The sequence below is a fragment of the Populus nigra genome, chromosome 18 (genome assembly GCF_951802175.1).
Source record: "Populus nigra chromosome 18, ddPopNigr1.1, whole genome shotgun sequence".
Classification (NCBI taxonomy): Eukaryota; Viridiplantae; Streptophyta; class Magnoliopsida; order Malpighiales; family Salicaceae; genus Populus; species Populus nigra.
Window position 1 is genome coordinate 9,084,775 of NC_084869.1, and position 14,940 is coordinate 9,099,714.

Here is a 14,940-nt window from a genome sequence, read left to right on the forward strand (position 1 = left end):
CCAAAAGTCTCGATCACCCTGGTCGTGTGCCGCCTTCTATGTGAATAAAAATTCTGAAATCGAAAGAGGCACACCAAGACTTGTGATCAATGACAAACCTCTGAATACCGCTCTCAAATGGATCAGATATCCAATCCCTAACAAAAAAGATTTGTTACAAAAATTGCACTCTGCATTCATATTTTCTAAGTTCGATATGAAATCTGGCTTTTGGCAAATCCAGATTGATCCAAAAGATAGATACAAAACTGCTTTTACAGTTCCCTTTGGTCAATATGAATGGAATGTCATGCCCTTTGGTCTAAAAAATGCTCCATCTGAATTTCAGCGCATCATGAATGATATTTTCAATGCACATTCAAAATTCTGCATTGTTTACATTGACGATGTGCTTATTTTTTCACATTCCATTGATCAACATTTCAAATATCTACATATTTTCTTTCATACTGCCAAACAAAATGGTCTCGTTGTTTCTAAAGCAAAAATTTCTCTCTTTCAAACTCGTGTCCGATTCCTAGGCCATTATATTTGCCAAGGCACTGTAACACCAATAGAGAGGTCCCTTACCTTTACAAACAAATTTCCTGATAAGATCACCGATAAAACCCAATTGCAAAGGTTTTTAGGCAGTCTTAATTATGTTCTGGATTACTACCCAAATCTTAGCCGTCTAGCAAAACCCTTACATGATAGGTTAAACACAAACCCCCTTCCTTGGTCCGATCTTCATACCAACCTCGTCAAAAAGATTAAGAAACAGGTCCAAACCATTCCCCTCCTCCATCTAGCTAACCCGTTAGCTCCTAAGATAGTTGAGACCGATGCCTCTGACATAGGTTATGGTGGAATTCTCAAACAAGTTCACAATGACAAAGAACAGATCCTCCAATATACATCTGCCCACTGGAATGATTGCCAGAAAAATTACTCTACTATAAAAAAGGAGATTCTTTCAATTGTTCTCTGTATTACAAAATTTCAAAGTGATTTATTAAATCAAAAATTTCTTCTACGTGTTGATTGTAAATCCGCAAAAGAAGTTCTGCAAAAAGATGTCCAAAATCTTGCTTCAAAACAAATTTTTGCCCGATGGCAAGCTATTTTAAGCATTTTTTATTTTGATATTGTGTACATTAAAGGAGATTCAAATTCCATTCCAGATTTCCTAACCCGCGAATTCCTTCAAAACAGGTCTTGATGCCTCCGAAAGCAAAGGCCAAAGACAAGGGGAAAGCCCCTCAAACCCAGCCTCCAAAACCAGAGAACCCCAAACCTTTTACAAAACTCATGTCTTCAGCTATCTCAGCTGCTCAACCAATCAAATCTTGGTATAAGGCAGTTATTGAAGAACAAGAAGCTACAAAACCCCAACAGGACCAAGCAGACGCCGTCCAGCATTGGGTCGACACCATTTCCAAATCCCCAGAATTACTCCTGGCACTACAAAAAGTTTCTCAACAGACCTCCGGTGATTCTGTTTCTCAAACAGGTAGTATTTCTAAACCACTTTCAAAACATCAAGGAGGCATTTCCACTTCAAAACCCCTCCTTTCTTTACAACAAACCAGTTTTCCAAAAACCAAATCCAAATATATTTTCAAAAATGCTTTCCAGAATATTTTAACTATGGAAGAAGGATTTTACCATGAAAACCCTTCCATTGCTGCTTCAAAAATATTCCCTCCAAAATGGCACTATAAACCTTGGAATTTAGCCCAACCACAATCCTATTATGCAACTATCCTTGAAATTACCGATTCTGTCAAATTCAAACACTTCAAATTACATTCTGATCACACTGAACCCGCATACTCTACATGCATTATTCACAAAGTCATCCACCCTAAAGATTGGGGACAACCTCTGTATCAACCTGTCTCCTTCCCCATACAATACCGCACAAGTCCCCAAGACTTCAATACCACCTACACATATTGGGATTACCAATAGGCATGGTTTAATGCCTTCCTCATACAAAATCAAAATCATAGCCATTCTTGGCTCTTCTACTTTCACAATACCATGAATACTACAAATCTCCCCCTCTGGTTCCTTCAATGGTGGGACTTTTATGGTTGTCATGTTGACTACCTTAAAGAACATCCTTTAGTTGAAAATGGTTATCTGCATTTCAAAAACAATTTCCAACCGGCTCCCTCTGAAAGAAAGTTTTCTTCCCTCCTCATCTTCTGTATAAATTTTTTTGTTCCGTGGGTATGTTCATGGTTCTTTGATTATAATTTACAAAATGGACATCCAGTACTTATTCGCAAATTCAAAATCAAGTGGTGGGATTCCTTTGCAGCTGAGTCCAAAAGTTCAAAATTAGCTGTTACGGAATGGTTACACAAACATCAAACAACCCCCATCATTGATCCTCATCCTCAATCAAAGTTCTTAGCTAGAAAGGCCCAAACAGCAGCTCTCCTTGCCTCTGCTAGAACTGAAGAAGAATACCTACAAATAGTACAAGGAATTATACAAAGCCAAGACCCAGAAACGGTCTTGTCCCAATCCAGCTCATCTGGCTCAACATCTCCTGCCATTTCCCTCGGCAATGATAATGAAGATGACTGTTTTGGTATCCTGCCATCTATCAAGCGACATTAATAAAAATATATAATAATAATAATAATAATAATAATAATAATAATAATAAAACTTTCTTAGGCTCATCTGTTCCAGAGCCCTATTTTTGACTCACCTGTTTTGAGTCCTTTTCTATTTTAAGCCTGTTTGTTTTAGGCTTTCTTTTTACAAATATTACCTGTTACTACAAACAACCAATATCAGTGTCGGTAGCAGCAAGACAACAGATGAAGGTCCCATAAAAAACATGGGCATCTTCCTTTCCTGTCACCACATGGGCATCTTCTGTCACCACATGGGCATCTTCCTCTTCTGTCATCACATGGGCATCTTCCTTTTCTGTCTCCAGGCATTTTGGCTTCTTCCATGCCAACTCGTCTATAAAAGGGGACTCCAAATGCTTCAGAAGACAGACTAATCTTTTCCCTAGGAAATTTTATTCTCGCCTAAAAATTTGTAACCCATCTCCATTCTCCTCTGTAACCAATATCTCCTGTCTTAATTTTGTTACAAATTTAAGTAAGATAATCTTATTTTTATCTACGTTTTTGTTATATCTGTTGTTGTTCTTTTATTCTTGTTACATTTAAGTATGCTCTGTGTTTAATCAAGGATCCTGACATTGTTGGTCTTGCCTTGATCATTCACATCAGAAATCTGTTTATATTGTTCTTGTTCTTTTATATAATCAGTATATAGGCTGGAAACCTGTGACCCGATCTTTTAAGATCATTATCAGGTCTAACAACGCCACGTACTGTTTACTATTTATCTTGTTTACTATTTATCTGGTGTGTATATATATATATATATATATATATATATATATATATATATATATAAAGTATATAAAGGATCATTTTATTAAGGTTTCTCTATCCTTTAAATCTAAAAAATAAAATAATGTCTTGCATTTTAATGCATTATATAAAAAGGTAAAAAACCAAAACCCTACTTAAATATTTAGGACTAAAAAAAGCTTTACTGGTTATGATTGAAATCCATGAAAAAGGTATATGGTGCCTACCAATCTAGCATTAAGATGAGATGGATGGCTATGAACCATAGTTTCTATTGCTAGGGATCATAAAAGATTACATGATTTATGCTAAAAAAAATATCCATCTTGCTAGAGACATAGACTAATCTAGCATGTTCTAACAACCAATTTCCATGCCATTGTCAAGCCTTAGCCTTGTAGAGGTTGAAAAATGGATATAATTAGAAAGATATGTCCATGTTATTAAAAAAAATCTATTTTATATTAGTGGAAATGAATTACTTCACTAAATAGGTAGATGTCAAAGCTTATAAGACAATTACTTGAGAAACAATATACAGTTTATTAACATAAAATACTATATATAGGTTTGACCTTCTAGAATCTATTACTACTAATCAACGTGCTACTTTTATAGGATAAAAAATGAAGAACTTTGTAGACCAATTTAGGTTCAAAGTAGGCAACTACTTCTCGCACCCGATATCGTGATGACTTTTAAAACTTTATATGAAAAAGAATAGATATCTGACATCTTGTTCTTAGAGAGGAAAATGTTTAGTATAAGGAGTCACTACCTAATATTGTGGTCACTAGAAACCGTAACTGGTCAACAAATATTCTTTTGTATGAGACTGGTTACGCAAAAAAAAAAGATATCGCACCCCTTAGGCATTCTACCTGAGGTAGGCTGCATTGCTGGTTTGTCTTAAATTGCTAAGAGTTTGTTGTATTATGCTTTTCATGGTTTGCCTATGATATTCCTAACTCTGGCGTTAGTGAATATTCGATTACGAATATTTCCAACTTCGACGTTGATAAATATTACGTAACCAAAATATTCTTGACTCAAGCGCTAGTGAATAAACTAGTAAAATTTGAATTGGAAGCAAAAAAACATTTTTATAATTTTTTTTGAAAAAAAGAACAAACAAATATGTATTACATATTAGATTCACATTTTATAGTATAAGTTTGCAATCTAAATACTCAGTAAAGTCACAAAAAAGCACCAGAGACCCACAAATAAATTCAAAAGGGTCCATAATTTTTTGTTTGGAATTTTTTGATATCTAAAGAGATCTATTTAACTAGATATCAAAATAAAAAGGAGTGAAATCAAAGAGAAAAGATATAAGAGTGTGTTTCGCTATACACACCCTTAGCCCTAAAAAAATTAAGCTTGTTGGGCATGAGGCCCAAGCCTATCCAGGTCTTAATGGTTTTTTTTTTGGAGCTCGATCTAGCCCAGCCATACGGGTTGAGCTTGATCCAATCAGCCTAGTTTGGTCACTGCCCAAGCTAGTGACCCAGCTGACCATTGTCAGTGGGTAACCGTGCATGCATAGTAGAAAGGTAATTAAAATTCAAGGGGAGGGAAATGAGACTTACCTGGTTTGGTCGTTATGGGAGATGAAGACAAAGCTTGAGCGCGATGGTGGTGGGTGGTGGCTAATGGTTGTGCAACTTTCTGAACGACTCTCCTCTGTCATTTCTTACGTTCTTTTATGTTTCTTCTTTCTCTCTGGTCTCTGTTCTAGTCCCTTTGTCTTTTGGTGTATTTTTCTGCCATCTGGTTTTCTCTTCCTTTCTATTCCTTTAGTCTCCCCTCTACTTTTTTATGTTTTTTTTTTTTGTTTTTGGTTGGATTAGCGATCTACTATAGGGGAAAAATTGAAATTCCCTTTGCTGGAGGAAGGCCACAAGTCTATCTGGCTTCTCTGTGTTTTTGTTTTTTTTGTTCATCTTGGTCTCTCTTTATTTTCATTCGCCCTCTGTGTTTTTCTTCATCTGGCCTTTCTCTAGCTTTTATAGGGTGATAGAATGCCCCGGTGGCTCGTCTGATCTCTTCCAGGATAACAATATGAGGATAAACATGGCTCGTTCATTCTTGTTTGAGGAAAACAGGGCACCAACAGTCCTGCCATTATAGGATTGTTGGAGATGAACCATCCTTGCATCAAAGGAGCAACATGTGGGTGAGAGAAACTGAGACCACTAGCAGGTTTGGTTAGAAGATAAATGAGATCCATATTTTGCATCAGATTTGGTGTAGTTTTGGTTAAGTCGGTCTCTCCTGCGATCAGGACGAAGAGGATGAACAATTTGGTTTAAAAACAACATCGTTTTTTTCTACTAAAATGAACATCTTCAATTTGCCCCTTTGAAGTTCTGCCATTTAGCAATCGTTTTTTAAATTTTTCCCTTGGATCAATTGCAATTGGACCCCTGGATTTTAGCGCCATTCATAAACCAGTCCTTGGTTTCCAAATTAATCAATTCAATCCTTAATTGACTCCTCAACTTTTAATTTTTTCAAAATTACCCCTGAAAAAATCAATTAACCCCCTTATAGTATCACCCCTATTCACTTCGATCATTGGACTTTAATTTCATGCAATTTTGACCCAAATTGACCTTAAACTTTGATATTTCTTCAAATAAGCCCATGATTTCATTAATTAAACTAATTCAAAGTTTAATTAAGTCTATAAACTTATCAATTCTTTTAAATTTTAGGCAAATTAACTTTCAAATTTATAATTTCATCCTTATTAATCCACAAACTTTCAATTTGTGTTGTCTTGATTTAATTTTCAAATTATTTTTCATTCATTCATTTTTTATTTTTTTGAAAATCAAAAAATTAAGTTATGACACTACCACTACTAATAAGATATTAAACCTCAATAACCATCTAGGTAGTGGCCCAGTGGTAAGAGCTTGGGACCAAGAGGTTTGCTCCCTCTGTGGTCTCAGGTTCGAGTCATGTGGTTGCTCATATGATGGCCACTAGAGGCTTATATAGTCGTTAACTTCAAGGCCCATAGGATTAGTCGAGGTGCGCGTAAGCTGACCCGGACACCCACATTAAACTAAAAAAAAAGATATTAAACCTCAATATATAAAAAATGGTAGGAAAAAAAAAATCCTAAAACCTCACATCAAGCTTTATCCAAAATTCTAGAGACATATAGAACTTCAAGGAAAATGACCTTGGGAACCTCTCCTTTCACGCTTATCTATGGACACGATGCCATGTTGCTAATATAATAGGTCGTCCAGTTATTGAGAAAAGCATATAACAATGTAACATAAAATAACGTAGAATATTATCAATTACTTATGTTGGAAGATTTAGAAGACTTATACTAGGTTAGGATGAAAGCAATAAATCATCTTCTAGCTCTCCAAAAAAGAAAAAGAAAAAAAGAGAGTGAAATGAGCTTAAAACAAGAAAGTTTTGGAAAAGTTATTTGTAGAAAGAGACTTGGTATGGAAGGTTATTTCACAAAATGATTAAAATAGTTGTGACCAAAATTTTATCTCATTAGCTTTTATTTAATTTTATATAGTTTAAAATATAAAATTAAAATATCAAATATTTATTTTAATAAAAAATATGATTTAGTAGCTTGCGTGAAAACTAGGAAGTATAATACATATTTTTTATTTTATTTTTATTTTTAAAATAATGATAATTATCTATTTTTGAATTTAATTTTAAATTTAATTTAAATTCAAATTTCAAAAACAAGAATGAATTTAATTGAAATTTTATTTCTCACTAACATTGAGATTCTTATACAAAAGAAGAGAGGGCCATTACAAGAAACAAGAAACCCTTGGGTGACGAATATTAAAAATAATAATCAGGAGGACACAACGCAAAGGAGGGGAACTGAACCCTAGATTAGGTGGCTCCCCTTCCCGGCCCCTGGGTTCTTTAGTTTCCTTCTTCTTTCAGCTCCCCAGCCTCTAGGGACCTGGACAGAGAAGAAACTCTGTCTCCCTGCCGTCCCTCTTTCCCTTCTTTCTGGCCTGGAACCACCATGATCATCCGGACCCCAGCCACCTCTTCTTTGCCACGAAAAAAACCACTGACCACGCCTCCATCATCTTTTCTCCACTGTAAGAAAAAAAAGAGGCACACCTTCACTGTTCTCTTCCCCTCATCTTCACCATTTTTCCTTGGCTTGGAACCCTAGAAGGCGGGGCTCCCTCAGCTCATCCCCGTAACCCATACTGAGCAAAACACAAAAAGAAAGGCCATCTTCCTCAACCAGAGCAGACCCCTCCATCCTCACTATCACCGTCCACTGGTTGCTGCCAAAACCAGCAGCCCTCACTCCCCTTTCTTTTTCCTTCGATCAATACTGCCACCATTTTGACCAACCTGTGACAGCCCCTCGCAACAACAACTTCTCCTTACACCAGCCACTCTCTGCAAGACTGCACCCGCTATGAACAGCGCACAAACCAGCAACCTACACTCCTACTCCCAAGCAGCAAGCTTCCTCTCTGAGGACTAGCACTGCGCGCCTCCTCCAGCTCCATCAACATCCAGAAACCACCACTGTGGACCATGAGCATGCACCGGCTATAACAGTAACAACCTTCTCTTCTCAGTAGAGACGGGATAGAGGAAACCAGAGAACAAGACAGGAGGAACACCACTGTGCACAGACTCAGAGAGAGAACATGCGACCCAAGAAAGTGAAAGACGAGAAGAAGCAGAGGAGGGAGGAGGAACAGAGGGATCCAAAGCAAGCCACCGTCTTCGACTTTGCCTCCCTGCACAGGTAACCTCTTCATTTCCCTCTCCTTTGCAATTATAATTACATGGGTATTGTATATATGCAAATTTAATTCAATACTTACTGTCCAGCCAACATATAATTCACAGGTTTCTGCGTGCACGCGTGAAGTGACTCTTTGGTCACTGGGCTGACCAGTGACCAAGCCCGGGTTGGCTGGATCAAGCCCAGTCTATACAGCTGGGCTAGATCCAGCCCTAAAAAAATAAAAAAATTGTTTCTTTTTATTTAAATTTAAATTTTATGGATTTATTCAATGGCACTAGAATTAGAAATATCGTATTTTGTGAATTGCACAATATTTATCAATGCTAGAGTTAGAAATATTTATAGGTATGTATTGACGTCAGAGTCAAGAATATTATAGAATAACCTTAAAAATGAAACAAAGACAAACTCTTAACAATTTAAGACAAAACTAGTAATGCAGTTTACTTCAGGTAGAATGCTTAAGGGTTAATAGTATCTTTCCTTTTGCGTAACTAGTTTTGTATTATAGAATCTCTGTTAACCAGTTAGATTTCTCAGTGACCATAATACTAAGTGATAACTTTTTAAATAAGATTTTTTTTTAAAAAATAAGATGTCAGATATCTATTTTTTTTATGATAAATAATTTTTAATTAATCACTGCAATATTCATGTATGACAAAAATAATTTTTTTAAGTGGTTACCAAACCAGAAAGGCCTATTTAAAAGTGTTTACCATCTAACTAATAAGTGACCCTTCAATGAACAATATATAAAAAAGTATTATCCTTATATATAGTATATCATTAATAATAAAGACTTTGAGGGATACAAGGAAACAATATGGAGGGCGTGACTGGTTGTATAAAACTTAGTTAGCATAATTGATTTTTTGCAAATTTCGAGCAAACTTAATGACCATAATTGGCTTTTTATCAACTTTTAAATAAACTTAGTGACCATAATTGATTCCTTGTCACGTTATGGTGAGGTCAGTGACCACATCTTGGCCCTCTATAACTTTTACATGTTGATTTTTGTTTGTGCTTAAATTTCAATAAACAAGGGCAATATTCTTGACTATAAATGTTTTTAGGATTTCCTTTGATAAAATAATGGCAATTCACTCATGATAATCTAAGATGCAATGGATGTTCTTATGCATACTAAATGTAGTATTTATGTAAGAATAATAGAGAAGAGATGGGTAAATAAGAGTAAATAATTATAAATAATATAAATTAATCAGTATTCTTTAAAGTTACAAAGATTTAAAAGCTTTATATAGCTCATCTTTAAAACATTTCCATTAGCAAGTAGCTACTTTTTCCTTATTCTTAAACCCAGTAAAATTGAAGAATTTTAAATTAAGATAACCTTTAAAATCTATTTCTTGATTTTTTTTTATTGCATTTTAGCCTTAGCATGAACTTAATGATTCTTTTTTATCAAAAGCTAATTTGGTTTCAACTAGGGGTTTTAACTAGACTTTATAATTCGTTTTAATTTATTTTTTATTAGGTTATCACAATCTCATAATCTAAATCATGAGTTTTGAAGATTAATTTAGGTTGACTTAGGTTATTATATTGTATTTTTTTTTTAGATTGAAAATTATGTTTCATAATTTATTTTGATTTGCTTTACATGAGGTTACTCTAGCTTTATGATATGAGTTGCAAGTTTGATAGGGTAATTCGGGTTGACCTGAGTTGTGTTTTCGATTTACTTTCTGTAAGGTTATCTCGGTCTATTAACCCAGATCATGAGTTTAATAGGTTGACTCAAGTTATTTTTTATGTCTTTTTTAATTTGTTTTTTCAATTTTATCCTTTAACATTGAGTTGATTGAAATTAAGTTTTATACTTTGTTTTAATTTATTTTTTATGGTATTATCATGGTCTTATCATCCAAATTATGAATTTAGTAAGTTAACTCTGGTTGACTCAAGTCTTCTTCTTTTTTTTTTTTTTAATTGATTTTTTTTTCAATTTCATCATTTATTATTGTAATGATAGGGAATTGAACTTCATAATTTATTTTGATTTACTTTATATGAGGTCATTATGATCTAATAACTCAGGTCGCTAATTTTATAGGTTAATCCAAGTTAATTCGGTCAATTTAATATATTACCATCTCAGTATTAAAAAAAAAAGATTTCATCTTGAATTCTTCTTAGTTAAACTATGTTTTTAATGGTTGTTCCAGTAGCTTTTGGATCTATCAAATCAACTAAATCAAATTAAATCAATCCCCATATAATTTTTGTTGATTTTTGTTATTTTTTTTATTAGAAAAAACTTAGCAATGCTTGAATATATTTTCATATTAAAAAAAACTTGATTTAATATGTAGCATTCTGCGAACCAACAATCTATTACTCATCAAAATCAAGATATATTTTTTTAAAATATCCCAAAACTTTAATATACATAGTTTGTGTAAAAAACTACCTTAGTTTACAAAGAAATGAAGTTTAAAAGTAACTAATCTAGATAAATAAGTTTTGAAAGGACACTAATTTGGGAAAAAACAGTCGCCGGAGTTTGGAACCAGCATCTTACATTGATAAAAATATTTATCAGTTACCTAATTCAAATCATCATTAATGTGTTGTTAGTTTTAACAACTTGCTAACCAAAAAAAGAAAAGGAAAAAAAAGAAGAAAATAAAGCTCACTAGCTAGCCATGCTGATCATCAAACTGTCCTACCAAGCAATAGGCAATAGCGTACGAACTCAGCGCTCAGTCGTCAACAATGCCAGGCCCCGGACCGCACTTGATGTACACCATGGCTTCGGGTCTGGCCCTTACCACGTTGACCAGCGGCCGGTTCAGCCCTCACCACACCCTCTTTTACACCATCAACGCCTTTTTTGGCCCAGACATCGGCTCCTTCTCCGAGTGGCTAGGCTCCATCCTGGGTTCTTCCTTGCAGCTTTTAGGCTCTTCACTAGCTGACTATATCCACGACCCCTTTTACTATATCTTGATTTTGGGTCTTCCTTTGTGTGTTTTGTACACCTGGGTCTCTAAAATTTTGCTTCAAAGGAAGCTGCTTGATTCAGTTTCTGGGGTAAGACAATAGACTGTTGTATTTTTGAGCTTTTGTTAAGGTTACCGTAGTTGAGCTGAGGAATTTGGATCATTTGGGCTATTTTGGTTTAAGGTTGTTTTAATTGGGTTTGGTTTAAGAGTCCTGATTAATGATCTGAATTGACCAATTAAAATGTGGTGTGATGGGGTTAACCTGTGGTGTTGTTTAGGGGGAAAAAAGGAAATTAATCTTGAAGCTTATTTCTTTTTGTTGTTTGGTTTCTATTGAGTCTGGAAAATTGTTGTAGTCATTAGGAATCACTGCATTTGGTTCACCAATCTATTTCTAATATTGATGTTGCTTTATATTAAGTTACTAGCAGTTGGATTTGTCATCTGTTGGTGATTTTTATTTTTTTGCAGCTGCCCCTTTCAAAGAGGCAATGCTTCTTGTTGGTGTCCGCAGGAAGTTTATCACACTTTTTCCTAGATCACTTGTTTGAGGTAACATCCAATGGTTTATATTATGATTCTCTGCTTAGCATTATTCCTGTGCTTCATGTGTGATGGTGTGGTGATTTTTGAGATTTTGATCAATGGATTCGAGTATGTTTAATGCATTGGAAACGTTTGTGTGATCTTTATAGCGTGAAATACTGCCAAATGATCCATTGAAAGTCTATTGAAATCCTGGAAATATATTAATGTTGTAACTTGACATAGCAAGGGTTGTGGTAAACATTTCAGCACAGCTTAGAGATTTAATTTGTGAAATAAAATCCAATTTTGGTATGCTTATAGTAAATGTTTCCTTCAATAGGAGATAGGAAAGTGAGTGGAGGTTTGATTAGAGAAGAAAGTTAAGAGTATTTACTTCTGGGGGGAAGAAATAATTAAATGATTATACCACTTATTTGTTACACAACATGCCATCTCAACGAGTAAAATGAGTTGCACCTTATTTAAACAGCAGTAGCCAACATCATTTTATGATTGCCATGATCTGTGTCTTCTAAAGCTAGCATGTGAATACAATTGAAAGAAATGAATTGGAATGCTATATTATATTGGTATATAAGTGCATCTTTGCAGCAACAGGTAGCTTGTGTCCTAGTGAAATTAGCAATTTTCTGATGGAAATGACTTCCAGAGCATTTCAAAATGCTACTGCTACTACTTGCATTGTTGTAGGTTGATGGAAGAGTATCATTTTAGATTGTCCAAGCATGTTGTAAATAAATATAGCGTTTCCATCTTAGACCTGAAGATTTTAGTGTATGGCAATGCCCTGACCTTTGGGTAGGCTACAGACCCTACATCTGCATGATTTGGGTTCGTTGACATTATTGTAAAGCAGTTATCATTCTAGTCTTTGATGCAGTTCTGTAGCTGGCTTAAATATGATTTTCTTTCTTCTTTATCTAACCTGGATAATAAAATGGAAGTGAATCTACAGTATAAACTCGCTGATCTGTTCCATACCGTGGCCACCATGCATTAAAATGGCTCCATACAAATTTCAATTCCAGAAACATTAAAACTTAGTGTTGATGCTTGCACTAAATAAAAAGTTCCTGAAAACAAAAACTTTGAATTTAAGTTTGGGAAGAGAAAGACTTCATTTTTGAAGACTGCTGTGGTTAGACTTCTTTACTTTCAAGTCTCTACTTAGAGATTTTTTTTTACATGTTTTCTTAGGAGAACTTCAGTTTCATATATGGGAAACTTTATGACAGAAAGATAATGTATGGTATTTTAGTAGCTATTCCATTTGTGGAAGGCCTAGTAATAACAATCTGTTCTTGAAATTTGCTTTTGTTTTCCTCTCGTATTCATCATGCCTCTGGGTGCCGCACATTCATTTATTTTTTCAGAATCATTTGTGCCACGAGTTGACCACATCTGGCTGTCAAAATGTACAGGAAAATGGACATTCATCAGTGTATACTTGGATATTGAGCACTGGTTGGTGGAAGAATCGAGCACCTGTCAATCCGGACGCTGTTTTTGTTGTTGGATTCTTGTGCACGTGCTTAATTGGTGGCTTTATTTATCTTAACAGGTCTTTATATGTTGAGCCTTACATGTTGATTATAATGTAAGAATTGTTCTGCCCTTAACATGCATGTATTACTCAAAATGTTTTAACTTGCAGGGTGAAGCCTTCAAAGTCAACTAGAATACAATCGTACAAGTCATTGAAACTTGTCTTGATCATTGCGAGCCTCTATTGTGTATGGTGCGGAAGCCAGATATACATGGTGAATCCTCGTCGGCCAGCAGTCGGTGAAGAGGCTGATCTCGGAGTTCTTGTATTTTTAGCCACCTATTTTTTCCTCCCTCATTGGTTTTGTATTATGTCCATGAACCCAAAAGACCATGGCTCGGATCAGCTTCCAGTTTGATAGAATTACCACTACTAAGATGGTAGAAAATCCAGTTCATATACTTATATTTAGTTGCAATGATCGATGCTGAGCATAAAGGATTTTAGTTTAACCACCTGGCATGTGAATCATGGAGTCTGGTTACCTTGACCGTTGCTCTGTTCTCTTGATAGTTAGGCATTATTATTCCAAAAGATTTAATGCCCAAATATTCACACCGTCATTTACTGTATGGTCACATCTATAAAATCTGATTTTTGTTGTTACTTAATTGTCATTATTTAAAAATTAATTTAGTTTAATATGTAATTCTAGATCTTTAATTATCATTCTTTTCACATTTAATAAATATAGCGGAATCAATTGATTAAAAAAAAAAACTTGAATTCATGATGGTAGAACCCTTAGTGTGCAAGATTTATAAAACTATTTTTTTTTATTAATAATGAAGAGAAGTAGAGATAGAGTTTTTAGCTTGTCTATTTTTTTGTAAGTTGTGACTTGATGGTAATGATATACCTATATTTATAAATAGGTTAAGACTCATATCTTAATAAAAGTTCTTAGTTATTTTTCCATTAAGGATAGAGTTTTGAAGGAGTAAAATTTTAAATTTTTTTTATTGTTCTAAATAAAATAATTATTTTGTGTATATATATTATAATTTTAAATAAAATTTTATTGTATATTTGATCACTTAATAAAAGATATTTTTTACATTCTTTCATTTGGCTCATATTTTTATAAAGTTCTTAGTTATTTATCCATCAAGGTTGGAGTTTTTAAGCAATAAAACTTTGAATTTTTTTATTGTTTTAAATAAAATAATTATTATGTGTGTGTGTATATATTATAATTTTAAATAAAATTCTATTGTGTATTTGAGTCACTTAATGGTTTTTTAAAGAAGATATTTTCTACATTTTTTTACTTGGCTCACCATTTAAGCCTTGCGATTATCCATTCTTTTGTAGTTATAGCTAACATTATGTGCCTTTGAAGTCCTTTATGATAAAAAAACAATTTGTTTATGTTGAAAAGTGTCAGCCTTCATAAAAAGAAAGATTGTGACCTGAATATATACCGAAAGTCATTTTATGTCATTGAATCATCAATTCTTTACCAATAAAAGGATAGGCTTAATATGGCATAAGCAAGATGTTTTCCTTTTAAAAGCCAAAATTACCTTTATGACCTTATTGTATTTGAGCCATTCAATGCCAGATTTTGAGGTAACTTTCTTTCTCGCAATCCTAACAAGCATTTGCTCCATATATTAAAGTGCATCCTATCATTGAATGATATATTTTGGATTCTCGACCACAAAAATCTAATTTGCATTAAAATACTTT

At 34.1% G+C, this 14,940-nt stretch overlaps 1 protein-coding gene across 1 annotated transcript; it reads left to right on the forward strand.

Annotated features, from left to right (window-relative positions):
• The first annotated feature begins 10,488 nt into the window (after nt 1-10,488).
• Nucleotides 10,489-13,703, forward strand: LOC133678141 (uncharacterized). Its single transcript, XM_062100353.1, has 4 exons — nt 10,489-11,241; nt 11,625-11,705; nt 13,124-13,263; nt 13,357-13,703. The coding sequence occupies exons 1-4, from the start codon at nt 10,924-10,926 to the stop codon at nt 13,604-13,606; spliced, it is 789 nt and encodes a 262-aa protein (XP_061956337.1). The 5' UTR covers nt 10,489-10,923; the 3' UTR covers nt 13,607-13,703.
• The last annotated feature ends 1,237 nt before the right edge of the window (nt 13,704-14,940 follow it).

Coding starts and splice junctions, on each gene's coding strand:
- LOC133678141 (XM_062100353.1), top strand. CDS start 10,924: ATGCCAGGCCCCGGACCGCACTTGATGTACACCATGGCTTCGGGTCTG. Junction 11,242..11,624: donor TGCTTGATTCAGTTTCTGGG/GTAAGACAATAG, acceptor ATTTTTTTGCAG/CTGCCCCTTTCAAAGAGGCA. Junction 11,706..13,123: donor TCCTAGATCACTTGTTTGAG/GTAACATCCAAT, acceptor CAAAATGTACAG/GAAAATGGACATTCATCAGT.